The sequence below is a fragment of the Haplochromis burtoni genome, unplaced genomic scaffold (genome assembly GCF_018398535.1).
Source record: "Haplochromis burtoni strain Fernald_Lab_line unplaced genomic scaffold, NCSU_Asbu1 Contig_119, whole genome shotgun sequence".
In the NCBI taxonomy this organism is placed as follows: domain Eukaryota; kingdom Metazoa; phylum Chordata; class Actinopteri; order Cichliformes; family Cichlidae; genus Haplochromis; species Haplochromis burtoni.
The window spans coordinates 710816-737473 of record NW_024582480.1 but is presented as its reverse complement, the minus strand read 5'-3'; the positions used below and the strand labels follow the sequence as shown (position 1 = coordinate 737473).

Below are 26658 nucleotides of genomic sequence, written 5' to 3'. Positions count from 1 at the left end.
GCATAAACGTTGATGTATCTCTTTATTTCATTAAGGTGAAGTTCATTTCAATATGAGCCCTTAGTTGTCAGGTAGACTTTTATTTTAGTAACACAGGGAACAGTTTCATGACATTCTTTGAAATTTCACTTATGAACTTTCTCAATCTACTATTCTACAACTCCCATATGTTTCTTATATAGACTATAGATGACCCCATTGAAACAAAGGGCTGAAAGCAGTCAGTCAACTTTGCATATGGCAGAGCCTAAGAGTACAGCACTAGTGTGCTCATTCAAACACCATCATTCTATTTCAAATGGTGGTCTTTGACAGCAAACTGCAGTTTCAGTGGCTAATTTAGAAATGCGAGAAGCCACCGCAGCATTCTACAAGGAGTATAAGCGGCTGCAGTAAACACAGAGCCATTTAAGACAACTACAAGGCATAGAGAAGATTCAAACCAAATGTCATTTGTGTGACGTAATATGTGAAGAAACATGATTTGGCTTGATAATTAAACTCCTCGCAACTTTACAAGGTCACAGTCAAGTTCAATCCCAGCTCCATCAGGACAGGTCCTCTCTGGTCTCTCACCAGATTCACACACTCACACTGTGAGTGCAATATTCCACTCAGCTGTCAGCTTCACTCGTCAACAAAAGCCTTCATGCAGTTTTCCCACGCAGGAGCCACAAACCGAGTCAATAAAATCTTTCCAGAGGGAATGCATTTACTGTATATGTAAGGTTGCAATTTTCAATGAATTTTCAAAATCTGAATATTTATCCCGGTGGGGGATAAATAGTTGGAGCTTCTACAGTTTAAGGTTTTCTGTGTTATATTAAACTTATTACCAGTAATACAACACAAAAAAATGTAAGGATCTAAGTCAATCTTTAGACTGAATGTCACCACATATATATTATGGAGGAGATTTCATAATTACGTGTTTACCAGTACTGATTCAGCAAGCTTCTACTGCACAGCTGTCCAGGTGGTATCCTGGATAAATCACATTATTTGATGTTTTTGTCCAATGGACCTTGAAATACAATGAGTCACATCAGAAGAAAAAAAAAATCTATTTTTTCTTTTGGTTTCCTTGAAAGAGATTGGTAGAAATCTCGTTATTCAAACTGAAGGATATAATGGTCTTCATGTTTCCATCAAGCTCTCTCTGTTGTGTTTTACCAAGTCATGCTGCTCTAAATAAATAAATAAATAGATTCAAAGGCATTTCAGTTGCTACACTGACAAGTGATCGGAAAAAAAAAAAATCACAACTATCACACTTAAGTTTGAAGACTTCTTTCTGTATCTTCTTGCAGCTCTAGATCCAGATTTCTTCACATCAAGTTATACTTTTCTAAATAGCTGCAGACAGCTGTGTCCTCAGGCTCTTGTCTGACGTTGATGATGTCACAACAGACCCTTGACTGCGAGGCTCGCTACAGCCAAGCTGTCTGGCAAGCAGGTGGACTGTGACTGTGTTGATGCTGGACAGCAGTGTGCGTGGGTGCACTCAGCCATATGCTCTTGATGCGTGTGTGTCTTTATATGTATCTGTTTCAGCACCTTTTCACATTAATAAATTAACATCTATAAATTGTCTTTTTGCTTTGGGGAATCTACAGGTGTTTTCATTTTGTGTATGTGTGTGTATAAGTGACTCGCCTTGAGTACCATTTGTTCACATGTAAATTTAGCAAAAGAATATGTTGAAAGCAGAGTTACTTCAGGCTGATTTGCAGCAAAACAAGATGTTCAAGAAACATTTCCTGTGTTTAGAAATAAAGAAAATAACCTGACGATGCTAGCAACAACAAAATACAATTTTGCAAATGAAAACTCAATTAAATTTATTTTGAATAATTAGTAGTAGTAATTGAGTTTACACACACACACACACACACACACACACACACACACACACACACACACACACACACACACACACACACACGAATTGAATATTTAACTCTTGGTGTAAGGTCTGTGGACCGAAAAGCTGTGTAATCCTCTGGTCTTTTCACCAGAGAGGGATTGATGGTTACAGTGAGCTGGCTGGTGTGGGTTCACGTACTCTGCGGCGTGGCAGAACAAGACATCGTGACTGAGGTTAGGCACAGGAAGAATCTACAGTCTAAACCTCTCCACCATTTCATCATTATTTCACCTCGTTTCCTCTTTCTGTCCATCCACCATTTGTTGCTACATCTCATTTTCCATTTTCACATCTTTCTTTCTCCTTTTCTTTCTTCTCTGCATTTTCACCTGATTTCCTGGTATAGGATTAAGCTCAGGTGCTGCAGCACAGACACCCTGTGTGTGTTTATAGGAAGCCAGGCAGTGAATGAGCAAGTTAGTGACTGAGGATGTAATTCCAATATATAAACAAACACACACACACACACCAGCCAACCACTCGCTACAGAAATTGGCTGCCTCTATTTTCATAGAAGGGGGGAATGAGAAAAAAAAAAAAAAAAAAGGCCAGTGCTCGGGGATTCCTGCTAATTGCTTGCACATTCCCTTCTTCCTCTGGCTCGATTAAAGCCAGGCCACCATCTCCCTTTCAAGTCTGCTGTTCTCCACACAGCCATGTAGGCTGCTCAAGCCTGCCCACTATCCGACAGCATATCTCATTGCCTTTCATTTGTGGTGTTCCCCGACGGAACTACTCTGACAGTTTCAGACTTAATCAACGTGAAGCAGCAAAAGAGAAAAAGTCCATTATATTATATATGAAACATGCTTTCAGTTTACTTGCATCAAGTCTCTTCATGTTTACACAGTATTGTGTGAAATAATATTATATTTAGGATTTTTTACCTACAATTAACATACACTTAGCATTTTAGTGGGTAAAGTGTAAAATTGAATGGCTGTTTTAATTAAATAAGCCTTTAAAGCTGTCCGTTCACCCCCCCGGTGAGAATCAAACCACTAACCTGAGCAGTGTCAGTGGCCTGCCCTGTTCTGCTCACTAGCTGTCTCTTTGCTTAGCTCAATTGCATCCTGCAACACATTGACAGAATTTAAATTATGCAACCTTGGATCCGCATTGTTCTCCTCAATATTTTTTATGCCATTACTCACTTCTAGCCATCTCGCTTAATCCTCCATCTGACACTCACTGTAGATTGGGTTTGTGTAGTCCTCTGTATGTTTTATTTCTTTAGCTTTCTTCATTGCAATGCTGTGAGACCTTTTGCTCTTCTCATTTTCTTGTTATGCTTCTATACGTCTCTGAACAGGTGCTTGCCATTAAGTAACTGTCCAAGTTTACTTACAGCTTAGGCAGATCCAGCTTTCTAGATACTATATGTGCAAAAATAACGACGCAATTTTGGTGCTGCAGCACCCGGCCTTTATGACTTATACGGTTGCATGCGGCAAGGACAAAAAGGACATTAGACACAGGGTGAAGGAAGTGTGCAAAAGAATTCCAAGTGTAATCTCTGCATTTAACAGCTGTATGCAAACAGCAGCATGGCACAACTAACCTCAGCATGAACAGGAAGGAGGAAACTATCTGCAGTACTCATCGTGACGCAACCTATTTCTGCAGTTCTCTATACATCCCGTCTCAGCTGTGTGGGTCATACATGACAGGACATGCGCTTGTGTGTGTGCACATGTATGGGTATCATTCAAATTATAATACAGTGAAAATAAACATTCAATCTAGCTTCCATGCAAGCCTACAATACAGCTTTGCGTATATAATGCTACTTTTTAGCATGCTGATGTTTTTGCTCACTCACATCAAAAGGGAAGGTTTACAATCAATGTTCAGGAATTCATCAACATGGGTATCTTTAGTAATTATTCCAAGATGTCTTTGTTGGAGAAGGGGTGTACATATCAAGAGGAGGGGAGGCGCAGTATAGCAGCATTTCTACAAGTTGGTTCAGTTTTGTTTGCTGGTTTTAAATTAAATTCACTGCAAAGGAGAAAATACACTGCACAGTACAAGCTGTTCTGTGCTGCGGAGCCTGTGCCGTCTTGGTTGAATATACAAAAGTGATAATAAATGGGAACTGAAATAAATGCCTCGGCCGTGCTCAGTACTGCTTCCTGTGTTTATAACCTGAAAATATCTCTGCATATGCAGAATGTGCAGGCAGCGGTACCAGAAGGGTTTGTTCCTGAAGTCATACTGTTATTACTCATACTATTATTAGTTGTAACAGTATGAGTAGTGTTAACTAATCATGTTTGACTACATGCAGGGAAATGAAAAATGAAAAAAAGCTTTGGCCAGAATGTTGTTGCATTTTGCTAGCGTGTATCTGCATTCTTGCCCGACTCTAAACAAAGACCAGCACTTGGGACAAGAGGTCTTGGCCTGGATATCGATTATCTGTTAGTCTGAAAACTGTTAGATTGTCTGCGTTATGACATGTGGACTAATCCTCTGTTTTCCGTGTATGTGTGTACAGTCTGAAGACTGTCAGCACCAACACCAAAGATGGGAGGAGACTGCCAGTTCTGTTTTTTCTATTTTCGAAATTAAAAAAAAGAAACGGCTCTATACAAATATGTGGGAGATGATGGCAGCTGACAACTGGCTCCGAGTTAAAAGCATCTATTGTGTTTTGAATGAGATTAAGTCATGCCCTCTGTGTTAAAAGTGGATCAAATCTGCACTAAAGAGCCGTTAATATCATCTTTGACTTTCACTCTCTGAAAGCCACTTATACATCATCATGAATCCAAACATACAATCTGCTACTAAAAACAAAGAATACTTGAGAAGAGAAACAAGGGCTTTACATCCATTTTTGAGAATAAAATGAGACTTCCCCATAATTGCCAACGCCTGCGAGACTTCCCGCCTTTATAATCAGGGTTAAAAATATCTCCAAATGGTATAAGTAGATTCAGCTTCACTTGATATGCAGCACACTAGTATTTACACCCATTTTTATCTGAACATTGAAAAAACTCTTTAGAGATCTTTTTCATACTTCCACATCTGGGCTGCTATAAAGCAGTGAGGACATGTGAAATTAAAAGATCTGCAATCGTAACATGAAAAATACCATGTTGGGACTACAGGGCTTTTCTTGTACAGTGCTAATGAAGCTAATAGACACAGCTGCCTAAATAGCTTGTAAATACCACATTAAGGTCCTCCCTAATGTGGAATTTACAAGCTAGCAGACTAGATTTAGTTCATGTAGCATGTTGTGCCTACTATAAAAAAAAAACATAACGAAATTCAAAGCTTCAAAGTATCAGTCAAAAATCTCAATTTGACTCAGATTCTTTATATTTGATATATTTATTTATATATATTTGAAAAATGATAGTAAATGATCATATCTTATCATATCTGACTGCTTATATTTTGATTTGTGGAGGTGAGGGCTGGAATAATAGACTAGATTTTGTTAACAAGCATAGTAAGGTTGCTTTATTCACTACTGTTTGGCTCGACGCTTTTAAGATATATACGAGTACTTGAGTGTTTTATTTGTCCTTTTCAGGTCTCGTAATCCAATTTAGTGAACTGATGTTTGGCTAACGACATCACTAAAGTGAGTAATTTAATTTAGATGTTAAAAGGAATGCAACAGAGCTTGTGTTAAAGTATCAATATGTTCTGCTCCTTAGACCTTAAGTCCACATTTGAAAATATACGTCCTATAACTTAGCTTAGTCCTGACCTTAAAGGACAAAATTCAAAGAAGGCTATCAGAGGGTTTTGCTACATACAGTAGGGCTGCACGATTTTGCATAAAATGAGAATCACGATTTCTTTTGCTTAGAATTGAGATCACGATTCTCTCAAGATTTTCTTTTCCAGTATAAATATTTATTGCACTTATTAAATGCACATCAACTTCGTAACAGTTGAGACTGAACATAAAAACAATAAATAAACATAAAAACAACAAATGTCTCACGTTTTGTTGTTGCCACAAAATGTTGTACTGCTTGAAATTCCATCTCCACCGTTGCTCGACACTGCGTGTATAGAGCAGGTAGTGCAACAATAGAAAAATAGTTGCGGGACGGCACTGTGTAGCGTTTGTCTAGGGTGTTGATCATTTTCCTAAATCCCTCGTTTTGCACAGTGTTGATGGGAGCCATATCTTTGGTCAGCTGATAAGTAATAGCCTCCGTAATTTCTTTGTGCCTGCGGGAGTTCGACGGGTATAGGGAAGCGCTGTATAAGGTTCCCGTTATTAATGTTTGGGTGGTTGACCGGGACGGATTTTCTCCTGTCACTCTCTCGTCATCCCTGACGTGCTCTCCGTTGTTTTTTCCCTGCTAATTTTAGCATCACACGGCACAGCTTCTGTATCACGTGGTATAAGGCTCCGCCGTTGTCATTTGTTGAGCAGGAAGAGTGAGCGCTTGTTTTCATGCAGATTACGTCCCGGATCAAAATGCGGTACAGTCGTCGTCGTCTTTAAATCGTTGTCATTTGGAAATGAGATCGCACATAAGTATGAATCGAGATCGCGATTTTCTAACGATTAATCGTGCAGCTCTAACATATAGTATAGCAAAATTAATTAAAAGAAAAGAAAAAACAACAACAAAAGAAGAATTTGGTCGGTTGCTGTTAAACACTTCCACAAAGGCAAGTCAAGGTAAAATTACATCATCAGTGTTGCCTCACTGTTAAAAAATTATTGCAAGCTAGACCATTGGTCTTGTTGGTGGATACCACTAAATTCTGTTTTGTTTCAACTTTTCTTTTTTGCCTTTTTTAAACCACAAGATCTAGTTTAAATGGGTATTTAGTATTTAATTTAATACCCATTATGCTGTAGAAAATGTAATGGCCAAGAGGTGTGAGGTGCACCTGATTAATTTGAAAACGCAGTAAGGTGCTAGGCCACACCTGGTACCACATCTCATTTTGTAATGTTGGTCTGAAAATAGCAAGCTTTGTTAAAAAAATAAAGAATAAAAAAAAAAAACTCACAAAAGCCACACAGATTAAAATTGCAAGAAAATATAAAATCTGCAATACGGATTTTAAAGTCATTCATTTTTCCCTGATTGTTTCCCAACTGCAAAAATATCCATTATAGCATTTTCTAATCTCAATCTAAGTATAGTAAATGTCAGCAGTGAAGTTCTCTTAGCTTTCTTAATACTACTTTTAATGGCAAACAGTTTTTTAGCTTTCCATTTTCCAGTTATATATTATTTCCATTTCATTTTGATTTTTGTTTTTAATATTTAGCTTTTATTAGTCTTTGAAATTACAAAGAGTGTAAGGTAATTTGTCAAGGACAAAGATTAAGAAATGACAATAGATATTAGAATACAACACCTGAAGACAGCTGACCAACAGTGATGTATATATTTTAGTATAAATAAAAAATATCATCCTCTTCCCCCAAAAATGCACACCTACCCATTGTACAATTCTGCAAACGTGCCTGCATATTTTATGGAATTTAACATGCATGTAAAAGGAGTGCATATACGTGTGTGTGTGTGTGTGTGTGTGTGTGTGTGTGTGTGTGTGTGTGTGTGTGTGTGTGTGTGTGTGTGTGTGTGTGTATAAACTAACAAATGTATGTAGATGCATGTAGATAAGATGAATTGTATTTATAATTATGTGGAGTGCGTGAACATTATCTGACATAACTGGTATGTGAGTGTACTTTAGTGTGTGCAAATACACAGAGCGTGCGTGAATTTTCAAACGATGCCTATGTGTGACAGCGCTGCATGTGTGGCTGTCTTGTCGTGTCTTGCAAGGACGTGTTTTTGTGACATTTCAGTGCTTGTGCGTATTAGTATTTGTATGTGTGGTACTGTATAATAATTTGTATGTGTGTGTCAATGTGTGTTTCTCCTCTGCCCAGATGGCTGTGCTCAGAAGCTGGAGCTTCTGAGATCTGTTGCCAGCGGTGAATACTGATCAGAGATCACTGTCACATCTACAGCACAAACACGCACGCATGCACACAGGAACACGTCATCCATCTTCTTCCCCACACACCTCCACTTCCACATGGTCGAACTACTAATTCACACATCCACTGTGTGTCCTCCATGCTGATATCTTCTGGCACTGCAGGTCACGGATGCAACACTGATTATCTGACTCTGTCCCACCTGAAGATCGACACGCTACCAGCTTGACTCGAGGTTGAGTTTTAAGTCACGGTTATTTGTGTTAAAATGAACTGTTTAAAAACACAGCAGACATGAGCATTTCCCTGTGAAGGCTGGACTTACAGGTCTTAATAATTTGTTTTGCAAATCAACTGCAATGTTTTTATTCATTCATAACAAGTCACATATTAATGATGTACTTAATTTATCCTAATGCAAATATGCTGAGCTTCTGTTCTAAATTACGCCAACATATTTTAAGCTTGCGCTGGCTGAAATGATGCTTGTAATTTACTAACAAAAACATTTATTTTGTATTCCAAAAGTCACATAAGAAACAAAGAGGATGATTTTGAATGGAACTTGCATACTGCATGCATATTGCTTTTGCTTGAAGAGTAGCATGTTGGGTTGTCTCAACCACTGTATTGGTCATGGACCAAATTATTAACTGAAAAAAAGTCTACAAAATACCTTTTAATAAAAATACTTTTCAACTGCTGTTCTTTTTGTTTAAATCAAAGTATTCCTGCACAAATTTAAAACTAAAAAAACAACTATAATACATTTCAATTTATATCACCATCATATCCGTCATCATTGCACCATTCTGTATGCTGTTAGACTGCACTCCTACAAGCTGCAGGAATTTGCTAGCGTGTGATGAACAGGGAACAAAAACCAGTGAGGTTAAACTATGCCTCAGTATTGAAACCCACTGCAATATGTCCACACTGTGCAATTACATTTGGACTGTCTGTGGTAATTTACTACTCCATAAAGTAAAAATTAATTTCTGAACTCTTTTATATAGCTGTTCTTTTTCAACTGTCAGCAGTTTGCCACTGATAATGACACAATCTGGGTGCTTACCCCAAACTACGCAGCAATAGAGCTTTGTTAATGCTCATATAAGACAAAAGCAATATAAAGGTCTGCAGTCAGCTTCAGACGAACATTATTTTGGACTCCATGTTCCTGTTAAGTATGCTGAGTTTTGCTGCATGGAACAGCTTGCTCTGCTTTATTCAAAAATACAGAGGGCAGTAAAGTGAGTGTTGAAAGCAAGAAAGAAAAATCCTCTGGAAAGGTAATTGTTGAGTCACCGGTGGAGCTAAATATCTGCTGTCAGATTTCTGAACATGTACCTTTTTGACAGCATTTTTGATTCCCGACAGAGATCAATAATGCTACCAAATTTTTCATAAATGTACAGTTATGTTTAGAGAGGTTTTGTTTTATTAAAATCTGCTGTTAAAGCCAAGGTTACATTACACAACACACAAACACAAAAGTAATTTCCGATAAGCCATTACTATAGCAGACTTTCTCCTATTAATACCAGCAATTTTTAAAAACCTCTCCCTCTCCCTAGTAAGAAATCTTTTGAATACCTTTATGTTCACACCACCAAATTGTTCTGCTGTAAGAATCAAATCTGCCCTCTCTGCCTCTAATCAGCTCCCAGGCAAATGGATGCAAATTATTTTTTAGAGGACAAGCCACAGCAGTGTCCATCACACCCCAGCACATACTCAGGGATGTAGTTAGTGTGCAAAAAACATGTTCACTCGTGTACGCACAAACACATATGTAGACACAAAACACATCTGAACTGTGAAAAACACAAAAATGAGCGCCCCTCCCAAAAAAACAAAACAAACAAAAACAACACAGCTATATAAATGCATTCTTACAAAATACTGTAGACTACAAACAAAAACACACTGATATACACGCTAACACACAGATTCCCCCACTTGTATTATCCTCAAAACATCCTATTCTCTCTCTCTAACACACACACACACACACACACACACACACACACACACACACAGCATCCTGCTCCGTCTTCCCAGACAAAATGAAAGTGAAGCGGCAGCCGCATCACACCTCCAAATGGGCTATGGACTCTCAGAGGACTTTCAGTGAGGAGAGAACTCGCTGCTCTCCTGTGGCTGTCACCAACACTAATCTGTCATTCTTTATCTCACACACATAAACACGCATTTCAAGAGGCAAAAAAAGAGAAAGAAAAACACATACAGGCACTACACATGGATCCATGCACACACGCACACATGAATGCAAATGCACACAGTCTTACATTCATGAGCCCCACCAGTGCAACACTGAGAAAGTGCATTGTGATCCCAGGTTTCCTCTGCATGCCTTCTGTACATGCTCGACAGGTACACTGGCTTTCTATGGGTGGGTTTGCAATGTGATTGTTTCTCAAGGTTCAGTTCCTTAACTGATAATATACGACACAGGAACCTCTTGTGCCGCATACCAGACATAAACAAGACAGAAAACCCCCCACAAATGCATACCAATACAAAAAGGAAAAAAAAAACCCAACAACATCTGCGATCTGTCTTCCAAAACCCCTCCTCCCCTCAGAAGAAAATAAAAAATTAGATTTCTGTCACAAGTGGAACATTGCCACATTCCTAAGTACACAGAAAGGGCAAACACGAAAACAAGTATGTACAGTAGAGCACATGCACAAAAACATCTGCCATCCCTCAGAGCAGAGGTGGAAGTGGGCTGCACATGTTTTGCACAAGGGGTTCTCAGGTTTCACTAGGTAGGGAACCCCAAGGTTCTCCCAGTGAACGATGTGTCGTGCACAGCTGAGAAGCAGCTTTCGGAGCTTTGATCCACTTACCCGAAGGCACAAAATGAAGAACTTTGTTGGTCTCCATAGCTGAGCAAGTGGTGGCGAATGCACACTTCCTCTCTCCAACCGCCCCCCCTCCCCCCAAGTCAACCCATCATGGTTGTGTTATCCTGTGCTGATGAGTGTGAGATCACCTCTGCTCCCTTGCTCTGCTCTGTTTCTGACTGCCTCTCAGACACATGCAGTGACTCAGCCCCACTCTGCCTGCCTACTCACTCACTTGTCTGGGTCCTAGTGCCTTCTCCTTTACTGCTTTACACCAGGCCCACCAGTCAGCAGCGTATGGCAGGGCATCATGCTGCAAGGCAAACCCAACATCAGGACACACCTCCTCAGCACAGTTCTCTTAACAATAACACGCAACAAGCCATCTTGTCAGCCATTTGTCCCTACACTTTCACAGAGCTTAAAATTCCCAAACTAGTTTCATAATGAATGTGAGATATTGCTTCACACTGACGTATGCATGTTCACTCACAGTGGCTGGTGTTATTAAACCAACAGTGGAACAGTGATGCAACAAAACCATCATGCATTTTTGCTGTGTGATCATTTTGATAAACAAGCCAGTATTAAAGCTTGCAGCTATATTTGATTTCCTCAGTTTTTCACTAACAATAAAGTATATTAAAATCAACTATAGCTATACAGACACTAGTATCTATGGGGAATGACTGTATTTGCCCACCAGAACCCACATTTATAAATCTCTCTTTCAACATGCTAAAACCGCTTTTTGCCTGTTTCAGTTTTCCTTCCAAGACATATAATTAAAAGCATATAGAAACAATACAATTTAACTTTTCCCCCCCAATGCGAAATATTATTTTCATAATAAATTAAGTCCAACTGTAATTACAGGATCTTCTCTTACTAAAACACCTGAAAATAAAGTGCTCTGCTACTGGAAAGAGGTACAAATAAATGAAAAATAAATCAAAATGATTTGCATTTCCAATACTTTTAGACCATGTCTTTAACCTCTCAGTCTTTTTTATAATATTATAGTTTTATGATCTGGTAAAATATTCTGTTCTGTTGTTGATATTTTTTATTTTGTGATTGGTCACATAGTGTTTAATGCATTAGCTGATGCTAGTGTAAGTAAAGCCAGGTAAGGAAAAGGTATCCTGGTCATTCTGAACCTAAAAAAAAAAAAAAAACATATGTAAAGACAGCCTTTTAAAGGTCAAGCTGAGTTCTAACTAATAATTTGTATATATTTTCCATGTTTTGAAACAAAATACTATTCAGACACCATATTTATATATCTTCTATTTGTGTTTTCATTTACCAATATCAGCTTGCAAAGCTGAATGCATATTACGATTTTTAACATATCTGATCACATGCAAATGTACTGAGGTAGTTACAAAAATAATGAAAATACATTAAAAAAATAAAATAAAATAAAAGAATCACCATACAGATTTGCAAATGATTCTCTTTATTTGTATAAACTGCATCCCTTAAAGTTTTTACTTTAATAGTTGGGCTTTATGAAAGAAATGGATGCATGTCATGCCCATCTCTGTCTTTGCATGTTTTCAATAAGTAGCTGCACTGTGTTTTAGCATTTTCTTCTATAGTTGACAATCTCAGTTGCTACCCTGATCATATTTGACTCACAATTAATTTTGCCTTGGTATGAAAGAAACATGATGGCACAGATGTGACGATATTGGGAGTCAGAAGAAGAAAGCAATTGTGATAAAACAACTGAAGAACAAAAACTAGGTGCTTGTGACTAGATAAAAAGACAGAGCCTGGGACCAGATTTGTGTTCACACCTCTTCATTCAGCAGCCATCATCTTTGTCCAGAAAACAAGCTCCTGCTAAGAGTATGTGACCTTTCAGATCCCTGTTCAGCTGTAGATACTATAATGCAAAAACTAAAAATATGCAAATTTAATCAAGTTTTTTATTTAAAGAACACAAACTGAAGACGTGCTTGCACATTTCAATTTAAAAGGCAATCAACCAAGCTCATTCCTTTCTTTTTATGAGTTGTTTTCACTCATGAGATTGTCATCACAAGTTGCATACAGCTGATCTTGCAAGATAAAATCCTACTACTTACAAAAAAACCCAACCAAACAAAAAAAACTAAACATACATTGATTTCGATGAGGCTGCTGCCTCGGTTAAGTACAGCCTCCAAGAGACAGGACAACTTCTTGCTCATAGGACTCAAGCTAAAGTCACAGTGAAACAAATAAGGACTATCGATAATCACATGTACCCACATAGCAAAATTGGTATGGCCCGGATCTGGCCCACACAATGTGCTTACACATGGCCTACATACTGCAAAGAATGATGGCCCTTTGGTCGCCCAGATCTGGTTTGCCAGATGTGGCCCACACATGGGCGAGCACAAGGCCAGTTGCAGGCACTGGTGGTCCTGTGCTGGCCCATGTGTGGATTACCTCTGCTAAACCTACCTTAATCAAACCATGTATTAACAACATGTGGCAGAACATGCAAAAGTTTTATAGTATTACAACATGGCATTTGGGTCTTCTAACTAAAATAGGAACATAAATAGTACCATCATTGTCAGACCTGGCACACATCTGGTTGACATACACCCTGCCATGACACCAGTCAGTCAGAAGTGCCAGCTTGATGCCAGATCCGGGCCAGACCTGTTTTCTATGGGCCTGGGCCACATGAACCAAACCACAATCGAGCCAGATGTGGCATGCCATCACATAAACAGTGCCACCTATGCCAGGCCTGGCCCATATCTGGTACATGTCTTATCATGCCAGAAGTCAGCCAGCAGTGCCGACTTGATACCAGATCCGGGCCAGACCTCCTTACTATGTGGGGTGTCACATGGAATACAGCAGGTTAAAAAACGATTGACTTCATTGGATGTCATCGTTCACATATCCACCCTAATTGAGGTAAACTGTTTAGTTGTGCTAATCTCACATGTATTGATTTTTAAGCTTACACTATTGCTTTTTCACTATATACAAATGTATGGCAGGTAACAGAATGAATGCACATAACATGAAACAGAAAAAGAATTTTTTTTTAATAATTTAATGAGCAAATGAACTGAATTGAAAGTCTTGTTCAAAGTCTCTTTTCATCCCTGCAAACTTATCATTGTAACAAATGTAACAATGCTTATTAAAACTAGGATTTTTAATAAGGAAAAAAATAGGTACAAGGAAAAAAACCATTTAACTTCATTTTAATTTTATTAATCTGACAGAAACTACTGAATAATAATAATAAAAAAAATAAGAATTCTTACCCTGATGTAAATGTTCTTTGAAAGGTCATTCATTTGCATAAGTCTGCAAGTACAACATCCCTATGTGTGGTATGGCCAATGGGTCTGTTTTGCATAAGAACTGTTACACACAGTTAGGGCAAATGCATCACTTTGTGAGCCAGAGCCCTTTCTCCCCAGAGGATAATTCGTGTTCTCACCAAACCCGTGTAGCACAGGTGTAAAGACATGTGTATTCTACTTAAACATCAATGTGCACAGCTACCTTACATGCCTATTTTTGGTTATCAGTAAGAGTATATAAATGAAAGCCTACAGTACATAAAAATAAGCTGGTAGTGTTTGGTACTTACAGCACTATGAAGACTTGCCCTCTTCCTGATTTATCAGTTTTTTACCATTTTGTTACACTTGCATGTTTCCAATGAAACAAATTTTAATATCAGACAAAGATAACCTGAGTAAATCCAAAATACCATTTTTAAATAGTTACATTTATTAATGGAGGGGAAAAAAGCTATCCAAACTTACATGACCCAATGTACCAGCATGAGCCACAAAGTATTTGTGATGATTGGCAATGAGTCTTTCACATCAATAGGGAGGAATTTTGACCCATTTTCCTTTGCAGAATTGTTTTATTTTAGCCACTTTGGAAGGTTTCAGCATGAACAGCCTTTTTGTGGTCATGCCAAATCACCCCAACATGATTTAAGTCCGGACTTTAACAAGGCCGCTCCAAAACCATTTCAAAACATTCATTTTGTATTTTGAGCCAATCAAATGTGGACTTGCTGGTGTGTTTTGGATCATTGTCCTGCTGCATAACACAGCTTGCGCTTGTGCTTCATGGTACAAACCGATGGCCGGACATTCTCCTTCAGGATTTTGTGGTAGAGAGCAGAATTCATGGTTGTATCAATTACAGTAAGTCGTCCAGGTGCTGAACCAGCAAAGTAAGTCCAGACTATCCCACTACTACCACTATATTTGACTGCTGATATGATGTGGTTGGTTTTAAGACAGACATAACAGGACTCAAACCTTCCAAAATTTCAACTTTTGTCTGGTCAATCCTGGGAATATTTTCCTAAAAGTGTTGGGGATCATCAAGATGTTTATTTTGGCAACTGCGAGACTAGCCTTTGTATTTGTGTTAAAATCAGCAGTGATTTTTGCCCTGGAACTCACCCAAAGATACCAAATATGCTTAGTCTCCTTCTTATTGTTGTATCATGAACATTGACCATACCTAAGACAAGTGAGGCCTGCAGGACTTTAGATGTTGTGGCGTCTTTTGTAACATCCTGGATCTTTCGTTGTTGCGCTCTTTGAATATGGCATTAAGTGTTGCTTTTTGAAATCCTTTACCTATTATCTATGAATTTTCTCCACAGGTTCAATTTGAGTGATTTCTTGATTAAATGGGTCTGGAAGTAATCAGGCCTTTGTGTGGCTAGTGAACTCTGCTTAAAAAAAAAAAAAGAAAAGAAGAAAAAAGCTAATCATAGTTAATTCATGATTTAACAACAAGGGGGATTACCTTTTTTTAGCATAAGGCCAGGTAGGTTTGTATAGCCGTTTTTCCCTTAATAATTGAAAAGCATTCGATAACTGCGTCTTGTATTTACTTGGGTTAAATTGGTCTTATGTATTCGATGTATTCGCTGATCTGAACCACTGAAGTGTGCCTAAAATGCGAAAATGTATGAAATCAGGAAAGAATCAGGAATGTTTTTTTTCATGGCACTGTATATGTCCTTGAAATGATCAAAAGTTTGAAGGTTCGATTTAGATTTGCTTCCATCTTTGTCACCAAAGTCAAATCTCATTAACATGGTGCCTCCTGGGTGCACCTGGGGTGTTTTGGGTACGGTGTCAAAATTAGATCAAATGAGTGGAAAGAAAAGAAAATATTTTAGATTAAGAAACAAACACCTGAAAACACAAAATCCATTTTTAGAGTTTTATTTTTGCTTTTCAGCTTCTCTGTTCTTACAATTGGTGAACCCGTTTTGATGTTGAGGGTCAGCTTTGTGCCTACAGCCACAATGTGATATAGGTCATGTCAGACGTGTCCCAAGAGTTTTCTACAGGCCATGTTTTCTGCTTATTTGTTTTTGTAGTTCTTATGTAGTTCAGCAAACTTCTAACAGCTACACACCAAGAAAGCTGCACTTCAAAATACAATGGGTAAAAAAATCTAAACCTTTAATATGACTTATAACCTGTACAATTCAACTGAACAAACACCTTTTTATAACTGGGGAGAAATGTTAAGACTAGTTTTTAGCACACACCTGTCATCAGTTCCAGTGAGTTCATAAAAATCAAATAAAGTTAAATTGTTGCAGGAAGGACATTTACTCAGACATTTTAGTCGCCTAGGTCAGTGGTCCCCAACCTTTTGTGCGCCACGGACCGTTTATGTCCGACAATATTTTCACGGACCGGCCTTTAAGGTGTCGCGGATAAATACAACAAAATAAAACCAGTACCAGTACCCAAAAAGAAGAAGATTTATTCATAACACCAGTGTTGAGTAAGTTACTTTAAATTAGTAACTTAGTTACATTACTAGTTACTTCCATCAAAAGTAACTCAGTTACTTCAAGTTACTCGTTACTTTCAAAGTAACTAGTTACTAGGGAAAGTAACTTTGGTTTTACTCAGACTTCTCTTGTTAATGTGTTGCTAACTGGATACCCAGCAAGACTGCCAGTCTTCTAGCTTGCTTACTTGCCACAAGTGCACTGTGCCACCTACCAAAGGAAAAAATAATGTGCATATTTCCACGAGAGAAATCCCACGCCTGGACCGTCGTTGACTGCTGCCATGATTCTAGCCTACGTCACAGCGTCATGTGCGCCTTTTACATCCAACACAAAAACTGCAGTCGTGGTGCTTTGATTGTACTCAGAACTCAGAAATTCTGCCTTCTGAATAGGAAGATGTAGGTAACACCAGACTGCAGATGAGCTGCATACAGGGCTGGACTGGGACAAAAAATCCCGGGCATTTTGACTAGAGACCGGCCCACCATTATAGGAAAAATCATAAAGCCTTTGAATGAAAACAAACACTGTTGTGACAGTGATGTACACTGTTCTGATGGTATATATGCATCAATCTATCAATCGTTTGTTGTAAGACTCAGATAATTATTTTTTAAAAGCTAGACATTTTAAATGAGAATAAGAAAGTATTTCTTTGTGCCCCCCTTTCCCTGTTAATGCCCTACCTGGCCCCCTGGCAACACTTTGCTAGATCCGCCCCTGCACAGTTACCAGCTGTCAGCTACTTAGAAAAGGATCCTGGTGTTATTTGTCTCTCAGAAACAGTTCATAACTTCAACTCATTCATGTCACCTAAAAGGTAAACCTGTTTCTCCATCACAGCTCTGATGATTCAGTAAGGACATCTCCTGGTTTCATCTTCATGTTTCCCTCTCACCAGATAACCAAACCATATCATGACCAGCAGCTTTACAGCTGTGGCTCCAGCAAACATCAGCTGATACTAGAAATTAATATTAAATAAATTCTAACAACAGCTGATCAAGCTTAAACGTGCTGCTGTTGTTTAGCGCGACATCCGCTGGTTTCCTCTTTCTGGCGCAAAGTGGGCGATAAACAAACAAGAGAGAAAAGCCGATCAGCTGATCATTGATCAGTTTCATGATTGAAGTAGAAACAGGAGAGGGAGGGGAGAGAATGAGAGAGAAGAGGCAGCTGTGCAGCAAAGACACAGAATAACTCCAGCTTTGTGTCTTTTTCATTGTAGCTGAAGTCCGGGACAAACTGTTCCTTTTCACCTCAATAAGAAACGCGTAATATTTTCTCTGAATACGAGACGATTCCGTTTTTTAGGAACGGTTGGCAACTCTAATAATTAACCGTATGAACAAAATAAAGTTCAACATCAGTAACATAGCACCACCCAGCTGTATAGAAACCCCGTCATGCTAGCTAGCACGCAGTACGAAAAAGTCAGCACAACGAAAATAAACTCCACCTAAACTTGGTTTATATCTGACCCAGAGAGACTGCAGGTCATAACTTCTTACCTGAAGTTCAGTTCACCTGACACTCGGACCGGCGGCCGCTTCGGGTCTCTCCTCCTCCTGCTCCCCTTTCTCTCATCCACCTGCTGGCCTCCACCACTTGCTAATGTTATTGAATCTGTGGAAGCTCCGCGATAGCCACCACACGAAGTAACGAGTAACGACCCTATCTAAATCCCAGTAACGAGTAACGCGTTCCTGATTTTGGCATAATAACTAGTTACCGTGCTCGTTACCACAATAATAACGTAGTTACTGTAACCCGTTACTTAATAACGCGTTAGTCCCAACACTGCATAACACACAGGAAAAGACCCAGGGAAACTGAGTTACTGATAAAAAAAACATAATGCTAAAAACTGATAAAAACCCTGAAAAGCATACATTTCACACCCAAGCCTTAACTCTTGCGGCCCGCTACCAAACAACTTACCGGTCCGTGGCCCGGGGGTTGGCGACCGCTGACCTAGACGAAACGCTACGGTCCCCAAGATCAAAGGGAAAGTTATGTTAGGAAAATGATACAAAAGAATCTGTCAGGCATTGGAGATAAGATGGAACACAGTGAAGACAGTCACGTGGAGAAAATATGGCACAACAGTGATATTACCAAGAACTGGAACCCAGAAGTTGCAGAAATGTTTTTGCAAGACCTCGTTATGTACTACATGCGACAATACATGCGACATTCTTCATATGTCAGACTATGGGGTGGGATGGCACGACAGAAAGAATAGAACACAATAGAATAGAACTGAAAAGACTCAAATACCAACTGTGAAACTCTGTGGTGGCAGCATCATGGAGTTTTAAGTGGTGGCCTTTATGAACAATTCCAAACCGTCACATCTGGCACAAAACATTAACCCCTCTACTAGAAAGCTGACGACAATGATGAATTTCCCCTTTGCGCACAACAACAACCTAAAACATATCGTAATTAACAAAGGAATGGCTTCACCAGAAGAATCTTAAAGTTTCAGAATGGCTAGCCCCAAGGCAAATGAAAATGTGGGGGGTGCCCAAAAGAGGCCTATCATCAGAGAAGTCCTTGCAATCTGAGATTTGGCATGCTTGTGCAAGGAGAGTGGGAAACTGTGGCTAAGTTAAGATTTGTATAACCCAAAAAGACTAGACTAAATACAGCATCAAAGTCAAAAGAAACTTTCAAACTAATTATTTTGTGAGACTTCTGAAATGATTGATCTCAGTCTTATTTTATTACATCTGGGAAAACTCCCATTTTAAGAGAGGTTCGCAGGATTTTTAAATCCAATTTTGAAGCCCAGCTGATATTGGATTGATAATACCGATACTAATTTTGACATTTGACAATTTAAAAACCTGATATCAGCCAATATTTATTTTCTTCTGTCGAGAAACATGAATCAAACAGACTTGCCAACCATTTTTTAAGTGGAGTTATTACTTATTTATGCTCTGCCTGATTCTGCTCAGATCAGTTGGTGGTTGTGTTTGTGGCCTTCGAAACACGTGTTACCAACAGAATAAATTGCACTTCCTCTGATGGACAAGCTATGCGATACTGATAGACTGGAAAATGGCCATTATCGACTCTAATCTAGTCAAATTTTAAAAAAAAATTAAAAAAACGAATTTAACAGGCTGGCAGGAATCTCAGTGCTAGCCTACTGTTGCAAACTGATTTTGACACTCACTCCACCCGACCTCCAATCTCCTTTTCACCTCATGGTATTTAAACTCATAGTCCTTCACTACCACTGCTCCTTCCATCTTTACCTTTCCACCTGCTACTCTCTAATTCACACACATATATATTTTGTCTTGCTTCTAATGACTTTCGTTCCTCTTCTCTCCAGGGCATACCTCTACCCGACCACGCTCTCTTCCACCTGCTCCCTACTCTCACTACAGATTACATCATCTGCAATATCATACTCCATGAAGACTCCTGCTTGACCGCATATGTCAACCTCGCCATCAATATCATAAATCGGGGGGGCTCCGAGCCAATCCCCGATGCAATCCCTACCACCATCTTGAACCAGTCTTTCACTCCAAATGCACACCTCAACACCGAGTCATACATGTCCGTCACCAGCCTCACATACTTCTCCACCACTCCTGAAATCTTCATACCACATCTCCCAACTTTGCCACCCCTCTCCTTGCTGCCTCCTGTCTATTTCTTTTTTTAAATCTCCTGACTATCCCCATTTCTCTTTGCTTACCTCTTCCTTTGAATGCTTTCCTCATTCTACCACAAAGTCTTCTCGTCTTCTTTCATTTGTCCAGAGGATACACCAAGCACCTTCTTGGCAGTTTCTTCTCACCACTGCAGCTGTACTTTTCTATAAATCTGGTAACTCTTCCCTACCACTCAAGTCTGTGTCAACTCCTCACTGAACTCTGCTCAGTTGTCCTCTTTCTTCAGCTTTTAACATTTAATCATCGTCTCTGTCTGGACGTGCTTCCTTTTCTTGACTTCCAAAGTCATCCCACAGACAAGCATCCAATGGCGCTTACCTACTTTGCTGTGAAAAAACTTTCCCCTTTCCAATTTCTTCATTTTTTGCCTATTTGTCATATGTTTTAGATCAAACTAATGGAAATACTAAACAGAGATTGTATTCTGTATTTAATTGGGCTGTTTTTAAATGATGATTTAATTTAAAGGGAAAACAGGCCTCCAAACCTTACTGGTTCTATGTGAAAAAATAATTGCCCCCTAAACTTAATCACTGGTTGTGCCACCCTTGCCATCAAGAAGGGCAAGCAAGTATTTGCAGTAACTTGCAAAGGTGGGGAGTCTTTCGTGTCACTGAGGAAGAATTTGGCCCACTTTTCTTTCCTCCACTCTTACACAGCATGTCTCACCATTTCCCCTACAAACCATTTCTATCTTTTTTACTAAATTCACTACCATCTGTTTTTAGATTAACCAGATAACCTAAACCCACTACCTGCATGTCTTAGGACAATGGGAGGAAGCTTGAGAACCCAGAGAGAACCCAGGCAGACACGTGGAGAACATGCAAACTCCAATGACTGGAGAAAATAGTCTTAGATACTGGGACACACAGAGCAGGAAAGAGTCCACAGTAAAGGGAGTGAAAGAAAACATTTGCATTTATCGTAGTGATAATCTGAAGGGTATCAAATGTTGGCAATTGATTTTGGTAAACTGTCAAACTAATATACAGTTGGTATAAGTATCTGCCTTCCTCCTGCGAATGTGAACATGGTTGCCTAAAGGCATTTATGAAAAACCAGTTCTCAAAAATTCATATGCTTTCATTTCGTATTTGTGTGGTTCAAATGTGCAGTTTGTACTGCATTTACTCGTTTTATTTCTGCAGTTTTTTTTAATGTGTTACATTTCAGTTCTATATTTCTTTTCCAGGTGTTTTCACGTTGTTTTTGTATTTTGGGACAAAAGTTCACACCAATAATACTTTAATTATAGTATACTTATATATAGTATAGTACAGTATAGCATATGCATTGTTATAGTGTAAAAGAAGCTGTTGTCAGCTCTTCTTCCTCTCACTCTCTCAGGTTATACCCTAGTTTCCAGCTGAGAGGTTGAAGTCAGGTCCAGTTCTCATTTCTGCTCAGAGTCACACATCTAGCAAAAATGCTGTCTCGCTTTACCAGCTAATTGGCATGAAAAGGTAGTTCCACCACACACCTAGAATGGGAACTCTCTGTGCAAGCCCTATCATCTGAAACTACAAATTTGTTTCATTTTTTTCACACAGAGAAGCATATGAAATGACCTGCAGCTACTCTCCGGGTAGTCATCAGCTGGTTCTATGATGATGAAGGTGGGAATGGCCTTCAGTAAGCTCACAGCTTGGTGTCTGTGTGTGCACGTGCATGTGCGCGTGTGTGTAATAGTGAGAGATGAATCACCATGTGTGAACCGCTTTAACCACTAAAAAGCAATAAGGTGAACAGAGTGAGTTTAGTGGTTAGGACTACCAGCTCGTAACCACATGTACCTTTCTGCTGGCCTCTGCCAGAAAGCCATACCTACTAATAAAGTGTGAATTACAAAACACTGGCACTGCAAACAAACAACAAAGCGAATGCAAATGGCAGAAAATTTAGAAAGTAGGAAACAGGTTAAAGCCGTTGTTACATGTGACAGTTTGTTCTGGATCCCAGTTGTGGGGTTTCTAACAATATTGAGATAATCAATGAAACTTATCCACCCTGAACTATATTGTAATATGCTTTCATCAGACAAAAAACAAACAGTTAAGAGCATGTGGCACACACCTTATCTAAACAACAGAGCCGGAGCTGACTTAAGGTTTAACAAGTCCCACAGTGTAAACAGCAGAATGTCAACACAGTGGTTGTTTCATAAAGAAATATTTAACATGAGCTGAATAGTCTGAAGAGCAAAGAATTACAGTGGGAATAATGTTATTGTTGGTATATCCATTATATCAAAAAGAAAGCCACAAAAACTCAAGCTCAAATAAATGATAAGATATTAAACTTGGTGTTCAGTGTCTTCATGAAGGACACTTTGGCACATAGGAGTGACCAGGGATCCAACCACCACCTTTCTGATTAGCTGATAACCTGCTTTACCTCTTGGCTGCCTTGCACTTTGGTGCATCATGGTACTTCAGCATCTCTGGTACCGGTCGGTTACAGAGGAGACATGGTGTTGGTGATGTTGTCTAAATTCACTAACAGACCTCTGCCTTGTATACAAGCTTTATAGTATCTTAGTATCTCAGCCAGACACCTTGTGAAAAATCTGCTGGTATCTTGTTGAATTCAGCTGGCTAAACCCACAAAGAACCATGAATATGAGAAACAGCAGGACAAATTATGTGACTTATTTCTAAGTAATTTTACCCATGCTGCACCACTATATCCAATCTAAGGGTTCCGCCACCAGCCAAATCCCCCTTTAACCCCTGAGAATATCCCCAATAAAATGGCATCTAGACTACTGTCCTATCCTATCCTAGGCTATAGTAAATTGAAGGTTTTCCTTCTTGTTTCCCCAAGTGGATGAAATTCGATTTTTATTTGTTTTTGCTCTTGAAACCGACAATTTCTCCTGAGGAGACTCCACACTCTCACAATGTCCCAAATTAGCAAGAGTGACATTCTGGTGTCTGTGTTTTCATGCTCCCAACTGCAGGAGAGTGTCAGCTTGGAAACTGTTTTCTCTGAAAGCCTTAACCTAAAAAAACTACACAGGCGTAGTCCTCAGATCAATCCATCAAGTAGAAATGACTTCTGCATAAATTATGCACATCTATAGGGAAGAAGATCATAGAGGTTTCTTATTAATCTGAATTTGATTCCTTCCATTTCACAGAGTTCCCCTCAGATGAGTTTGCAATGTTCGAGTTTTTCCCAGTCGGCCCACTGCCTTGGACTGTGCGACTGCCTTTGTGCATCTTTCTGCTTCCTATTGGTGCAAAACCCACTGAATTACCAGCTTTCTTCTGTATGTGTGTTAAGCCTTATGCTACGTTGGTCGACCAGTTGCTACAAACTATATCTCCATATCAAAGAGCAGATTTTGCTTGCTGATTGGACTTCGATGGAGTCCATTTTTAAATTGTACCAAACCCAAAACAGAATATGCAAGTACATGGCATCGCACAATGAAAGCATACCCTTGCCTGCACTTTTGAAACATATTTAAAATGCTTCAATTGCTAACATGGTGTGATAATAGTTCACTCACATTCCCATGGCCCTGTCGCTGGTTTACCACTGTTCCTTCCCAGTCATCGGGCCATCACATTTTGGTCCTTGTCAGACTCACTCAAATAATTCCAGGATAACTGTAGAACCACTTTAAATTTAAAATACATGAATACATGAGGTTCCATCATAGTTGCTCTCCCCATGGTGAAAACCAGACACTATGACTGCTTTTCCTAGATGCTGCTTTGACTACATCATTGGTGGGTGAAGGGAGATCATAGACCAGTAGAAGAGAGCCGAGGATCGGTCAGCGATCTCTCTCGGTCCTGTCACCAGGCAGCCATTTTCAGTAGGTGAATCTACAAGAACGTTTCGGCTGCTACATTGTTAGCAGAAGATTTGGGTGCCAAATTAAGTGAGTGATGGTGGAAAAACTGAAAATATTTTTGTGTAAAAGTTCTTTAAATGGTCTGTTTTTTTTAAAGGGTTAAAGGCTTTTTACCTTTTGGATGTGCACACTTTTGTTTGAATCTCAAAAATCTGTTAATTTGTGCACATAAATTTTAAGTTTTCTTTGTCAAGTATGACCATTTCGCTAGATACTGGAATATGCACACATAGAAAGCCAGGCTGAAATCCTGTGACAACTGATTTGTAGTCTAGTATTGCACATGCTGCTGCATTTTATGCTGTGTCCTTTTGTCCTTGTGCCAGATGTCAGGATGTGGTGTACGACTCATTAGGATGCCAACTTGCCTCTGCATGGGGGTTAACGTTTTTCACTTGGCTTTTTAAAGCCTGATGGAAGATCCTGCTTTATAGAAGTCACAGGGTAAGATAGCTGCATCTGCAATAGTGTAGAAATAATGGTAATACTGCATAGCAAGTAATGATTCGCAAACAGCAACAGCTATTGCCTCAATGAGTCATCAATCAGTGAGGGAATCCTGCTCCCTCCTTTTGACTGGGAACAACCATCATTAGCAGCTGTGTGTGTGTGTGTGTGTGTGTGTGTGTGTGTGTGTGTGTGTGTGTCTACTGTAAGTATGCGTGTGCTTGTGCATTAACCACACCTCAGTGTCTGCATGTGTAGGCGCTGATCTTGTCTTTCTGTCTATGTGTAGGAGTCTATTTTGCCTTTCTGTTTGTATGCGTCTATTATCTAGTGTGGTTGTCAGCTTTTCCATGTGTGTTTATTAGGGGAGGTCCCTTTCTTTGTTGTTGTTTTTTATGCTGGCTGGCACAGGAAGAGAGACAGACAGTAATATTCATAATAACACTCGGGAATAAAGAACATTGCTGAAGGAAATGGAGAGAGAAAGAAGGCGAGGAAGACAAAGAAGATGAGGGTAGCAGCTGGTTCTCGTTACTCTGCTGCCCATACACTTCACTGCAGGAGCTATCAGTATATACAGTAGGCTCCAGCAATCCCCTCTCTATGGATACAAGTAACTGTGTGTGTGTGTGTGTGTGTGTGTGTGTGTGATTGTGGGGCTGTGTGTGTGTGTGTGTGTGTGTGTGTGTGTGTGTTGTGTGTGTGTGTCTCTCTCTCTCTCAACTTTCAGTAGCTGAAAGCATTGCCAAGGGGATGAGGTTATATTTCAGGTCACAAACTAGCTAGAGATTTAATTAGAAGAAGAACAACTTGATTATGTTCTCTCAGGCAAAAACAGCTTAAGGAAATATAACTAAGATGACACAGGTGAACACACACGAGCACATGTACACACACACACACACACACACACACACACACTGCATCCCACACTGACTTTACTTGCATGGGTTGCACAAGGATTTAGCAACTCATTTGAGCTTTTTTAAAAACATACGTTTATCCAAAAGAACTTTGTCTTCCAAATTTGTTTTGAAGTTCAATCACTAATAATCAGCCAGACCTACAAAAAAGCCAGGATGCTGTTGTGGCAGTCTTTGATATCGTCTTGAGTCTATCACCCTGCAGCCCGACAGACTCTAGCATCCCCATCTTGGACTGCAGGTGGCAATGGTTCTTCTTAAACCTCGACTAAACTTTCCACATCTGCGAGTCCATTATGGTTCAAGTGACGCATATTTTGTCATCAGATGGTGAATGTGAAGGAGTTTGTTTTTCCACTGATCCGTTGAGAATTCACATTACAGTGCACCAATTATAGACACATCCCACGTGGCGGACTTCAGTAAAGTATAATGCCAGGTTTCCAGTTGTCCATGTCAGTCTAACTAGAACCTGCAGCAGGTGGAGAATTGTTTCATATGGCTGAACACCAGCCTCACCAAGGTTGCAGAACAAGCACTAATCATAGCCCTACCACGCAACAAGAGACTCACTGGAAAGGCAGTTGAATATTATTTATTTGGCATCATGTATCTGGCAATGAAAATATTTACTAAGGAGCACTTAATAAAAGGGTACCGTTAACTGTGCATGAGTCCATGCAGAGACATACCCCAATACTGCAACAAATAAAATTCAAATCTGCAGGTAACACTACAGTGTTATCTGCATGCCTGAATTAATCCCAGCCTTCTTCATTCAGCTGCTCTCTTTAGAGTTCACCACAGCAGATCATCTGCATCATATCACCCTATACCAGGGGCCTGCAACCTTTAACACCCAAAGAGCCATTTGGACCCGGCTTCCACGCAAAACAAAAACACTGGGAGCCGCAAATGCTTTTTGACATCTAAAATGAAGATAACACTGTATATATTGTTTGTTACCTTTATGCTTTGTGTGAACAACTAAGGTGTGTTGTTTATGAAATCCATGAAGTGCTACAGAGAAAATTACATTTTATTTATGTAATTAACACATTTTGAACTCTTAAAGAAATATAACAAAAGGAAAGACACCAACATGAACTAAAATGATCCATGTAGCAAAGAAAAACTGTTGTGAGCCGCCACCC

At 39.4% G+C, this 26658-nt stretch overlaps 1 protein-coding gene across 5 annotated transcripts in view; it reads right to left on the bottom strand.

Annotated features, from left to right (window-relative positions):
- Positions 1-26658, bottom strand: part of slc4a11 (solute carrier family 4 member 11) — a 101967-nt gene that overhangs the window by 60047 nt on the left and 15262 nt on the right. For 2 of the 5 annotated variants that reach the window (XM_014335950.2, XM_014335952.2), the window contains exon 1: positions 10751-10999. The exons of the other annotated variants lie outside the window; for them this stretch is intronic. In XM_014335950.2, coding sequence (XP_014191436.1) covers positions 10751-10787 — 37 coding nt within the window. In that variant the 5' untranslated portion in view covers positions 10788-10999. Of the gene's footprint in view, positions 1-10750; positions 11000-26658 lie in introns of those variants that run through there. 5 annotated transcript variants of the gene reach the window in all.